Source organism: Antechinus flavipes, chromosome 5 (genome assembly GCF_016432865.1).
Source record: "Antechinus flavipes isolate AdamAnt ecotype Samford, QLD, Australia chromosome 5, AdamAnt_v2, whole genome shotgun sequence".
Taxonomy (NCBI): domain Eukaryota; kingdom Metazoa; phylum Chordata; class Mammalia; order Dasyuromorphia; family Dasyuridae; genus Antechinus; species Antechinus flavipes.
This window is the reverse complement of record NC_067402.1, coordinates 122,699,869-122,712,257: the sequence shown is the minus strand read 5'-3', so window position 1 is coordinate 122,712,257 and position 12,389 is coordinate 122,699,869. Positions and strand designations below refer to the sequence as shown.

General features: G+C 34.3%; 1 protein-coding gene across 5 annotated transcripts in view; it reads right to left on the bottom strand.

Moving 5' to 3' along the window:
• CADPS2 (calcium dependent secretion activator 2) overlaps window positions 1-12,389 on the bottom strand; it is a 678,782-nt gene that overhangs the window by 69,044 nt on the left and 597,349 nt on the right. For 3 of the 5 annotated variants that reach the window (XM_052001542.1, XM_052001543.1, XM_052001545.1), the window contains 2 exons: window positions 11,702-11,849; window positions 3,816-3,890 (listed from right to left, as the gene is read on the bottom strand). In XM_052001542.1, the coding sequence (XP_051857502.1) occupies window positions 3,816-3,890; window positions 11,702-11,849 (223 nt within the window). Of the gene's footprint in view, window positions 1-3,815; window positions 3,891-10,840; window positions 10,856-11,701; window positions 11,850-12,389 lie in introns of all 5 variants that reach the window. The other 2 variants (XM_052001541.1, XM_052001544.1) reach the window with 1 other exon arrangement.

Here is a 12,389-nt window from a genome sequence, read left to right as displayed (position 1 = left end):
TCTGACAGGATTACTAAACTAGTAGATAAGAGGAATGCTATAGTAATTCATTGTATATTTGAATTTCAGTTAAATTCAAGAGACAATCTTTAACACTATCCAAGGGGAAATATGAGGATAGAAAAACATGAATTGTATCAGCGTACAGGCTGGTTGAATGACTGGACCAAGAAACTAGATGGACTAACATCAACCCAGAAGAAAATTTCTAATAGAGTACCACAGAATCCTTCCTCTGGTTATGTTCCCTTTGCTATTTAAAGAAATAAGATGAAATGTGATTGATATAAAATCTTGTACTGGGTTTTAAAAATGACTGTACAAGTATAAGTGCAGTTTGGGGGAGTCACAGCTAGATAGCAATTCATGTAATCTTGAAGTTAACATACTGCAAGCTTGCAAAAGTGATGTGGCAGTCCTCCCAACCCCAAACAAAGAAACAAACCAAATGCAGCCTCAAGCTTAATTAACAAGAGCACAGAATCCAGAAAATCAGAATGAAGTAAGAGTGCAGAGTGTTGAGAGCCAACTCTGGAATCAGGAAGATGTGATTTCAAGCTGTTGCTGATACATACTGGTTATGTAATTTTCATCAAGATAGTCCCTCAGGGCCGGAGGGCCTGTTTAAAATGACAAACTATGCAACCAACAGTTGCTAATATGCATTAGTAGAGGAGGTTCTTTACTTTATGCTCCTATATCAATAAAATTACAGGTCTGGATGCCCCAAAAGGTGTCCTTAATGAAATGATAGATTTGTTGCATAATAACAGTAGCTAGCATTTATATAGTATTTTAAGTTTTGTTATATCATTTGATCCTCATAATAACCCTGTGAAAAAGGTAATATTATCATCTACATTTTATGGAGATTATTTAGTTTTGACCAGGTCACTGATAAAATAAAACGTCTTTGGCAGGATTTGAACTCAGGCGACTGAGTCAGTACTCTGGGCAGATTGCATTGTTCTAGACATCAAGATTCTAGGAAGGATACTTAGAAACTGGAATGTGTCCAACAAGATGATAAGGTTACTTGACTTGCCTACATGAAGAGCTACTGAAAGAACCTGGTATAAAGACCTGGCATGATGTGGGACATCACTGCTATCATTTATTTGAAAGGCAATTTAACTTGGCCTCAAAGAACAGAACTTGAAGTAACAGGTACAGATGCTGCAAAGATACAGATTTCAATTTGAAAGGGAAAAAAAAACAACCATAATTGGAAATGAGGAGTGACAAAGTAGAATCAACTGCTGTCATGGAAAATCATCAGATAAAGGCAGGACATCTCTTCTTGGGGATCGTGTAAAAAGGATTTCTGCTGAGGTATGGATTAGAGGAGAAGCCCACAAGGTCCCTTCTAACCTTGACCCATTCTTCTGGATTGTATTTTTGGAATCAAGTTCTTACAGACTAGTATGCTAGCCTGTACTGTCATACGTATCATAGGTAGTAAAAGCATCCCTGACCAGTGAATCTGAGGGGAAAATCTATAGCCTAATAGACCCTTCTTTAGTTCAGAATGCTTCTTGATCGACCAAGGATAAGGCACAGAAAACAGCAAGTGAAGCCCCCTACTTAGACATAACTAAGTAAAGCAAAACTCCCTTTGGCGAAAACCTCCTACTAAAACTTTGTGTTTGTTTTGGGAGAGACCTGTGCTTTCTTGAGTTTAGAGCACTCTTGGAGATGAGCCTTCCTCCACTGATACACTCATTTAAAAAAACTGTAGAAGGGCCTGAGATTTGGGGTAACTTCTCAAGGTCCAAACAACCTGTGGAAAAACACAGAACCTATAATGTGTCCAAAGGACTAAAGGGTGAGGCTACTTGACCTGCATCCAAGGTGTGCTGCCTCAAAGGCCAGTTCTCTATCTGTTGGGCCATCTTCTCTCTGTTTCAACTTTGAAAATGTTCCCGCTACCCCAATCCCCATTGGTATGCCTTCCCCCTTCCTGCCTTGCTTTGGGGTGTCTAAGGTATATTTCTGAGGATTAGCTACATTTTTGACTTAAAAGGCTATATATACTTGGAAAAGGAGGGGAAACAGCAAGGAAACCAGTATGAAAGTAGCAGGTCAAGGGTGTTCATTATATACATACATATGTGTATACTTATATACATACACACATGCATATACATATTTGTATGTGTGTATATTTCTACACACATATACATGCACACACATGTATATATAATGCATATATACATATATATTTTTATACAGACACATATATGCTAGTGCAGTTGGGCAGCAACTCTATGGAGTATTTAAAGAAAGAGGGATTGCTCAGAAGTAGAAGGTAAGAATAAGTCACCATCTTTATTGGTAGAGGAACTACTTATGCTAAAATGGTCTCAATTCATAAATGTAATTAAATAAGCTGCTGTTAGTTAGAAATTTCCATGTGGAATATTTCCCCTAGAACTATTACTAAGACTGTTAAAAGTAATTTCTCTCTTTGCTCTGATCTCTTTTTTGTTGTGATTTATTTCCCAATTACTTACTACCCTCACCCTCAGGTAAAATGGTTTGTGTATATGCTGTGGTAATGGTGGTTAGGAGAAGAATAGGTGGCCATTGTCAAAGTTTGCCTTTCCCTTTCACCTAAAGCCCAGATCTCAAGAGATCAGATGTAAACAAGGTAGAAAATTTTATCCCTGCCTTTTCCTAAGTTCCTGGGCGGAGTGAGGGAGGGTAGTTATGAATCATGCAAATAAATATAATGCAAAATACACAAGTACAGAAGAGAGATTGGGAACATTGTCCCATGTGAAATTTGAAAAGAGAGAAAGAACCATTTGTACAGAAACAAAGGAACTAATGGTGTGTGGATACTTATTGGATATTAATAAGAACAAAAATTTTAATATAGTCTATGAGGACCAACTGCAATATTATGGAGGAGTAAATTATATCTTTGAAATAATTTCTTTCCATTTTCACTTTCTCCTCCTTGCCCCAATAACACCTTTCTCCTTGAAGTTTTCAGTACATGGGCCTATTCTGTCCTTCCTTCCCCTTTTTTTAAGAAGGGGATCTGATGTTTAGATCTAAACTAAATTGGGGATCGTGTAAAAAGGATTTCTGCTGAGGTATGGATTAGAGGAGAAGCCCCAAGATCCCTTCTAATCTTGACCTGTTCTTCTGGTCATTCAAATTCTATTTTTGGAATCAAGTTCTTATAGACTAGTATGCTAGCCTGAGCTGTCATACATATTATAGGTAGTAAAAGCATTCCTGACCAGTGAAACTGAGGGAAAATCTATAGCCTAAAAGACCCTTCTTTAGTGAATTGAATATTCTGAGTTTATAGATTTTTGTTTTAAGACTATCTCTAATTGTTTAATTCTCTATTAGAGGAATTTCAAATCTTTGCAAGAAGGTGAGAGTAGTATATTTTAGAGGCCAAAAGTAGGCACACTAGTGATGTAGGTAGCTGTCCATTTTGCCAATCTATAATGACAACATTTTGCTTTTATGAACTGAGCATCTAACATTTTCCCCCTACTAAATTCAAGGTTATGTGCTGTAAAGAGGACAGCACAAGACCATGAACTTCTAACAGCTTTTCTAAAAGGCAAAATAATTTCCCCCCAAGTAACACCAAACCAAAGCAATAATTTGTTATGAACTTTATGTCAAAAACTTTAGATGAAATGGTGTATGTGCTTCCATTTTTTTCCAATTCATTCTTCTTGTTCAATCAGATTTTTTAAAAAAGGGAATGTAGACATTTTTAATAATTCTATCTCTGGAATCAATATTCAACAACAATGACAAAGTGAATAAATGATAAATTTCTTTACCTTTGAAACAAGCTGTGAAATGATGTCTTTTACAGTGTCTTCAATCAAATCATCTATTTTTGAATGATATTGTTGCTGGGTGTAAAAAGACAAAGATGCATTAGTGTGGATATGAACACAAAACTTTTGTCATAAGTCATAAACACTTTAAAAGCTGCTAGCTCTGACAGATCAGATGTACTCAAAATGATCGTTTTGAACCTCAGAATAACAAAACCTTGAAAATGATCTACCCAATCAACACTTTTTTTACATTCCGTGTTGAAAATTTTCCCATGCACACTGTCGAGTTAAGCAGCTAATGGGGTTATTATTTAGATGAATTGAGTTCTTATTCTTATTCAGGCGAAGGAATGTGAAGGATACTTTTTTGTCTCCTCCTCTATAATTACGGTGGTCATGTATTTTTCTAAAGGGTTGGTTTAGCTGGCGAAGCAAAAAGACTAGAAAAAGATTTAATTAATACAGCATCTCATGTCTGACAACTCTCATTCATAAGTTATTTTAAATGTGCTCTAGAAACAAAATGAGCTCCCAATTGTTCATTCTAAAAGGACCTTTTTGTCAGCATGGGGAGCAGCAGTTTATACAATTCTTACAATATGCTCAAGCAAGGGCAAAATTAAAATTTCATCAACAAAGGTGAATGGATGGTAACAAATTAATAGGCCATAATAGGTATTATGAAACAGCATTCCCTCTCCACAGTCACAGTCCTGCTTCCTCATGAAAAAGAAGCCTTTAAATAAATACAAAAAAAGATATGTTTAAAATAAACCTGAAAGACTTTCCCCCCTTTCTTTAGAGAATACTACAGATGCTATTCTTAAATTAGCAGGAGCTAGGGCTTATACTGCCCTGTGAAGGCACATCAATTTAAACAGTAATTCTTCCTTTAGAAACATTTATCTGACAGTACATTGTCCCCAATAGCCACTTCACACAAAATGTGACTTGTAAAGACTAACCCTATCTTGATAGTTCAAGGCTTCTTGGAATGGCAAACATAATGCACAGAGGGAAAGTACTGAGGTCAGTATAAACATTAGACTAACTTAGCAGCTGCCAAGTGAAGAGTTTGCTAAGATGTAAGTTTTTGAAAGCTGTCTTTCAAAACTCCTTCTGAAAACATGTCTCAAAGTTTCCACACAGAGCAAAATACTGACTTAGATCTGCTTTGATGTACCAAGGAAATGAATTTTTTTTCTTACTGGGTCATGATAATCATATTTAATAAACTTCTTTTATATGATAATCATATTTAATAAACTTCTTCCTGCATGAAACTCCACAGAGGAAAAAGTAAATTTATGTCTATTGTGTGTTTATACGTGTAGTCATTCTTTCATAGATGGGTGATTTTTCTTTTGTTTGTTTATGGAAGTATGAAGAAAGGGATGACAAACTATCAAATTATATGTAATATATTTTATATAATACATATGTGCATTCTTTAGAAACATCTCTCTACATCTCTCTTCTTATGAAGGTAAATATCTTATTCAATGAAACATTAAGAGTTTGCTGAATTAAATGATTATTGAATCTGTGGCCTTATCCACCACACCAGAACTCTCCAAAACAGCAAAAGGCTCTGAAACATCGAAAGCAGTTTGCTGTTACTGAGGTACAGCCACACTTCCTGCTTTTTACAATAGCTCAAAGTATATAAAAAGGGCAGGGGTGGGGTGGGGGGAACAGAAAGAAAAGTAGAGTCTTGAAAAAGCCAGCTGGCAGTTAGTCTTGATCCAGCCTAAATTACCCACAACTTTCTGAGCCAGGCAAGCCTTCACAGGAATATGTTTCCTAAGCCCCCAGCAACTGAACTATTCAGAGAGAAGGCTGGTTTGCTGAGGAAGCCATTCCTTACCCCTCACCAAATTGCTAGGAAAAAATCATTCTTCTTCTCCCCCCTAAGCCCATCCCTTCTCTTCCTAAGCTGAAAGTTATAAAGCTGACTGGGTGGTGGATGAGTTTATGTAAATAGACTCTGCTGCCCATCTCATGTTTTGCCACTCTCTTTTCATAAACCCTCCTTCCCTCAGATTTGGCGTCTCTTCAAGCAAGAAGGAACTAATCCAGTCTCAGACTGTAGCTACTCTTCAGTGTGGATTAGGGAAGGGATTCAGAATATGGATTTAAGGCTTATTTCATTTCTTATGAGTTTATAGATTTTCATTTTTGTGGTGACCCAAGAAGAGCTTTAAAGAAAGATACTCAACTGGAAATAATCCAATGAATTGGGTCCTAACCAAACCCCCAAACCTTCTCAGCTATTGGGATTTGTTCCAATAGAAAGCTTATTAACTTATCCTCATTTGCCTTAACTTTCAAGTTGCATAATTTTATTGGGTTACTTAATGGCCCCAAAAGGTGTTCAAATATCACTCAGAGACTGTTGTTCAAGAGTTCCTAGAATATCTTTCTGAGTTAAGCTTTTGAGTCAAACACACCCTATGTTTCCTGAAAGCAAATAGATGAGCCAATGAAAATATCATTAATCCCTGGATTCAAAATGATAAAATCCATCATGGATCCATGGATTTTTTAAAATCACAACTAAATAACTAGATTTAGTTTTAACTAAAGTTTAAAAAGAGATTTCTAGGTAACTGAAGTTATATTAAATAACTGATAGACCCAAAGCATTGGATAACTGAAAATTTATTTGTATTGGATTTTAGACCACTTTAATCAATCAATAAGCATTTATTAAACATCTCCTATGTGGCAAATCCTGTCAAAGGATGAAGTAATCCCTACAATAATGAAATTTATATTCTATCATATATTCTTATATTAATAAGATATATTATTACATGATTACAATTTCTCCAAAATTTTTTTTGGGGCCCAGACCTATGATTCTCTTGATATACAGAATTCCTGAACTCTTATAATACAGATCAGCAGCTGATCTCTAATTTGTATAGTTTCTTGGGATACTAAAAATTATAGTTTGTCCAGGGTCATATAGCTAGTATGCACCAGAAGTGGATCTTGAAGTATTTTTGATACTAGGTCCTGCTCTGTCTACTCCACTGTGAAACCTCACTCAAATTGACTTTCAAAAATAAGTTTGGTTTGTGATAGTAGTAACATAATTTGATAATAATGTAATCATCTATATACACCTTGGTTGGGTAATAGGTGGAAATGGCCCAGAAACACTATGTATAGTGTTCAGAATGTGATCTAGGGTTTAATATTTAATATTGCACAAAATCCCCTAAATAAATAATTCAGAGCTAACAATATATGATCATAGATTTACAGTTAAAGGAACTTCAGAGTTCATTTAAGTTCATCTATTTTTTTCCAAGGTCACACAATAAGAGAGTCTCAAAGGTGGTAGTTGAATCCAGATCTGTAGTCAGTCTTTCTAATATATCACTGCATGAGTCAATACTAGGGAAAATTTTGTCTATGAGAGGATGATATTAAAAATAATTTCATTTGAGTCCCTAGCAGAGGCTTCTAGCCAAAGAGGAATAATTTTCATTTGGACATATGTTATATATTAAAAATTAGGAATGCAGGTGGTCTGTTTTGTCCATACCAAAAATCTTATGAAATCTCAGATTTTGTACTGACATCATCATATCCTAGATCTTTCATAGTTATGAGTACCCAGCCCCTATTTGAGGCTTTTTTCTCTTTATACAAAACAGATAAACAGATTTTTGATTCCTGCTCTAGGGATAAACAACTCATATTGTACATTCAAGGGGAAAGGTAACACCCTTTGGGACTTTTGCTGCTTTTCTAAGTCTCATTAGCTGTGAAAACAGGGAATTTAAGGAGTAGCCACTTGGATAAAAGCCTTGCCTTATTTCACATTAAATGTATTCAGCATCAATTCACCTCCCTGTTTCATAAAAATATACAAGAAGATCCCTGTTTAACTTAGTAATCTTAAAAGAGTTTTGCCACAACTTCTGGGATAAATTTTAAAGGTGCTGGATAGTTACTTCTGAGAACAAACAGCGCACAAGGAAAGATGGGCCCCCACGTTGCCCCATTAATGTGCTTTCAATCCTTGCCCAATGGGATCGTCAGATGAAGTGGCTTTGAGGACAGATGAATGCCTATAGCCCATTGAACGCTCTGCTTTTCTGCTGTGATGGCTAACGAGGTTTCTAAATACGGTGCCGGTTTTGTGATCTCAACATCTGTCCCGGAGGGCCGAGACTGGGATTGCTGACTCATTTCACACAACTGTCACATGGTAAGAGCATTCAGCCACTAATCAGTCTATTAAGCACTCTTCTGAGTGGTTACAGAGGATGCTTGCATCATCACATGTCACTTAAGAAAACAGAATAATAATTTACAAGCACAGAAGGACTTGCACTAATAGGGATGAGAAAACTGGAATGCAATCACAGCATAACAATTCTTGGCAGACTTCTGAGGAAGTTTTCTCGACAGCAACCAAGGGCTCTGTCCTTATGGTTTGGGGAATAATACACTGTCTCTTAGCTTTTAACTACAACTTGGTTCGAGGAGTTTCATACTTGTCTACTAATAAAATTTTCCCTGAAGTAAATTCAGAAAAAGCTGGAATAACTACATTGACATCTATACCTTGACAACTATATTGACAACTATACCTTGTATCTAAATACATATATATATATTTTAATTTTTAGGTCACTTTCTAAAGCCTGGGGTCCATAAGTTGGACTTCTGTGAGTAACAAGCTTAATAAGTTAATGGCGATCCTAATTCCTGCCCAAAGCAGTTCTTGGGCATGCAGATGAAGAAAGGAAATTGGGGAGGGAGCTGTGGCTTTGAATTCAGGGGTAAACAAAAGTGAACTTCCCCTTCATGCTGTAATTCATTTGTAGTTTTTTGTATCATGGTTATGAGACTTTAAAATATATCTTCATGTAGGAATTATATGTCAGTTTTAGGGAAAATAATTTTCTTATATTCTATACCATGGCTGCTATTTAAAACTATGTATTTAAGAAAGTACAGAATTTATTTTTAAGTGGAACAATTCTTTCATATTTTTGAGGATTTTAGTTAGTAGAAGTCAGAAGTTGTCATGGTTATAGGAGAATAAAGAAAGGTTTGTATTTATCTAGTCTCTCCTACCTCCCTTCATTTTACAGATTAGGAAACAGAGGCACAGAAAGACAAAATTCCTATACCAAGATCATCCTATATCAAGATAATTATTGGCTGAGGTAGATGGGTTTCCTGACTCCAAGTCTGGCACTTTTCCCACATTTTTACAGAAGATTTTAGAACAGCAGCAACAAATAACATTAGATGTGAAAAAGTACTGAATAGATGGAAGTCATAATTATGGAAAGAGGTGATGGTTTTATAAATAAGATGAATAAAGGGATTTAATATATGATTATTGGGCAATAAGAGGCATATGTGTATTGAAAAACTTAGATAAGTAGACAAGAGATACTGATATTCTGGCTGATTCTTGCTTACTAAAGCAAGTAGAGACAATGATATAGTATTATAGATCAAAGATCATTAAGCACAACTTAATATTTTGCAATGTTTGTATTTCGGTCTTCAAAAATAATATACAAGTAAATATTATTCTGACTAAATTTAATTTGAAGAAAAATTTGAACATTAGGAACTTTATAAATTATATTCTTGTTTCTAATTGCATTCTCAGATATTGCTTGAAATTTTTTTGGCCTCGTTAAAACTTATTTAATTCAATTAAGCAAATAGTTATTAAGTATATACTATGTGCAAAGTATTTAGCATATACAAAGGTCTGCAGGGTCTGGGTCCCTGATGAATGAAAATCATAAACAAAATCATTCTGGATTATAAACGGAACAATATAGAAGAAATTAGTGTTAGGAAGAAAAAGTTTAAAAAGAAGTATAACTTAAAATTTGTTAATTGTTCTCTACTATAAATGTTTGAATGTCAGATTTTAGTCATAACACACATTTCCACACATTTCTCATTGTTTTTATAATGAGGTTGTAGTAACAAATTTGCTTTTTAAATACAAATGTTCCACTGCCTGGTCTAAAGAATAACTTTCCTCTACTCTATCCTACCCCAACCCACAAAAAGAGAAAAAAGAAATCTAAAAATTCCTGTCTTGATTAAGTATATAAGCAATGAAAATGTTTGTATTTGTTCATTTGAAAATAATTTAAATGACCAATAATGGTCTTATTTAGCATTTAGTTAAGACCATGGAAAGTTAAACAGAAGTACAATATACAGATAGCCAGAGGGCAAATTCTAATTATGATGCATGTTATATTATTTTACCTATAAAATACCCTGGAATCTTGTGATTTGTTACAGAAACAAATTTGGCATAAGGCTCTATCTTTCAAATACCACCAAAAAGTCACAAATAAATAGGCTGAATGTAAATAAGTGACAGCTTGTGATTCTTTGTTGGAGATTCTACTTATTACTACCCCCTTTCCCCAAATACACTTTACTTCTTTTTTCCTTATCTCAGAAAATCATAAAGCTAAGAGAAAATAGTAATTACCAAGTAGCATCAATGGTGGAGGTTAATACTACAATGAAACTCAGAAATAACCTTTGTATTTTAGGGACCCTAAGTAAGTTCTATACTATATTCTATAAATATAAATATAAATCTATAAATATAAATCTTTATAAATCTATGCATCTAAAGCTAATTCCATAAAAAAGTAGTAGATGAAGATTGCAACATAACATAGGCCTTTGCATTTTGTCTTAAGTGGCTTTACCTTTTAAAAAATATATTTATGAATAGAAGCAAATGATAAATTATAGGTTCTAAAGCTTCTAAGGAAAACCTATGATATTATCCAATATAGAAGGATTTACAAAGGTTTCAATTTAGGGGGGGAGGAGGCTGTTGACATACAGATTTTAGCAGCTACCTTATAAACACATAAAATCCTGAAAATAGATTCAATTGACTTATTTAACACATGTCTATTTTTATGCGTAATCTCACAATGAAACATTGCTAAAATATGAAAAGAAAAAAGCATGTTTCTGAAATAAAAGGGACTTACCCACTGACTACCAAGCTGGAACATGTCATGGAAAATAAAAAGACCAAGGAGGACATAAAAGGAAAAAATAAGGAAATGGTGAAAGAATAATTAAAATAAAAAAAAAAATCAAGCAAAACAATATCAAATTCAACAGATGAGTTCAGAAAAATGTTCACATTCACCCACTCAACATATTCAATAAAAACCAATCACAGGAGAGAAGACAATAAGGGTATTTTGCAGTTTTAGGTGTTTTATTTTCATATACAAAACTACACTCAATCTACACATCAAATGACATTTGTCCATGACATTTTTCCTGTAAAGAAAAGAAAATTGAACCTCCTTTTCTAACCAGTTTCCACTTCTTTACAGGAAGTTTTTAGTTGTGCCTTAATAATGGACCCTTTTGAGACAAAAAAGATATTCTATAAGATTGGAGGGTTTTGTTTAGTTTTGTTTTGTGTGTGTGTGTGTGTGTGTGTGTGTGTGTGTGTGTATGTGTAGCTCCTTTGTTTTTATTCAATGCAAAATTTGCATAAACTTAATTTGTATAAACAAAACAGTCCTTTAATAACACTAATTTGTTTGTAAAAAGTAGAGTTTGTAGAAAGGGAAAACACAAATTGTAAAGGGGCCTACCTGGAATTCAAGAGCTACTTTAAAAAAAGTTTGACTTATACTTTCAGATAATAGAGAAGAAAATGACGTGAACAAAGTAAAAAGGGACATGTAATTATCCAGTGAAAGAAAAGATTAAATATGTGGTGTTGGAAAACTTGTTTTTAATCCAATAAAGTGAACACTTTCTGTAAATAGCATGATTGTACTGCCAGTTCACCCAACATTCTACATTTCTACATGCATGAGTTCCCTCACCTCTTGTCCTCCATCCAGGGCACAAAGTTTGGTACTTTGCTTTTTGGCATCGACTAAGACGTTAAACATTGTGCAGACTGATGCTGGAATGCGTAGATCAGTTGTTTTGCTGGCCTTTTGCAGCTTGAGTTCAAATGCAATTCTTGTTCTATTTATTAAAACATTTAAGACAACCTGTAATACTTCTCAGATGATTTGTAAATGTGAAAACAACATTAAATATGCTAACTGAAATAACTGAAAACCTTCAAATAAGAAACTAAAAGAATGAATATACTTCGGCAGATGGTATGATGTTCTATTTGGCTATTTCATAGAAAATATCAGAATGGGATATTTTCCCATAAATTCAAGACTATTGGTTTGGCAGACCCAAACTCACAAGGCTATAAAGAATATTACTTGTTATATTAAGCAAAGCTCTTTTAATAGCAAACCTTATAGCTCCAAATTTAAAATTTTTTGAATAATTTGCAAATGTAAGATACCAAATGGCAAAATACAATGCTTCTCTACACTAATACATTCAAATGGGAAAAAAAAAACTGCCACAAGTCAACCATGAAAGGGAAAGCTGAAAAACTCTAAAGCATTCGTGTTTAGCAAAATCGTAGTTGTTTCATATGTGTCTTAAGCATGGTCCTGATAATAAGTGTCTTTGCATAACTAGAATGTAATGTTCATTTCG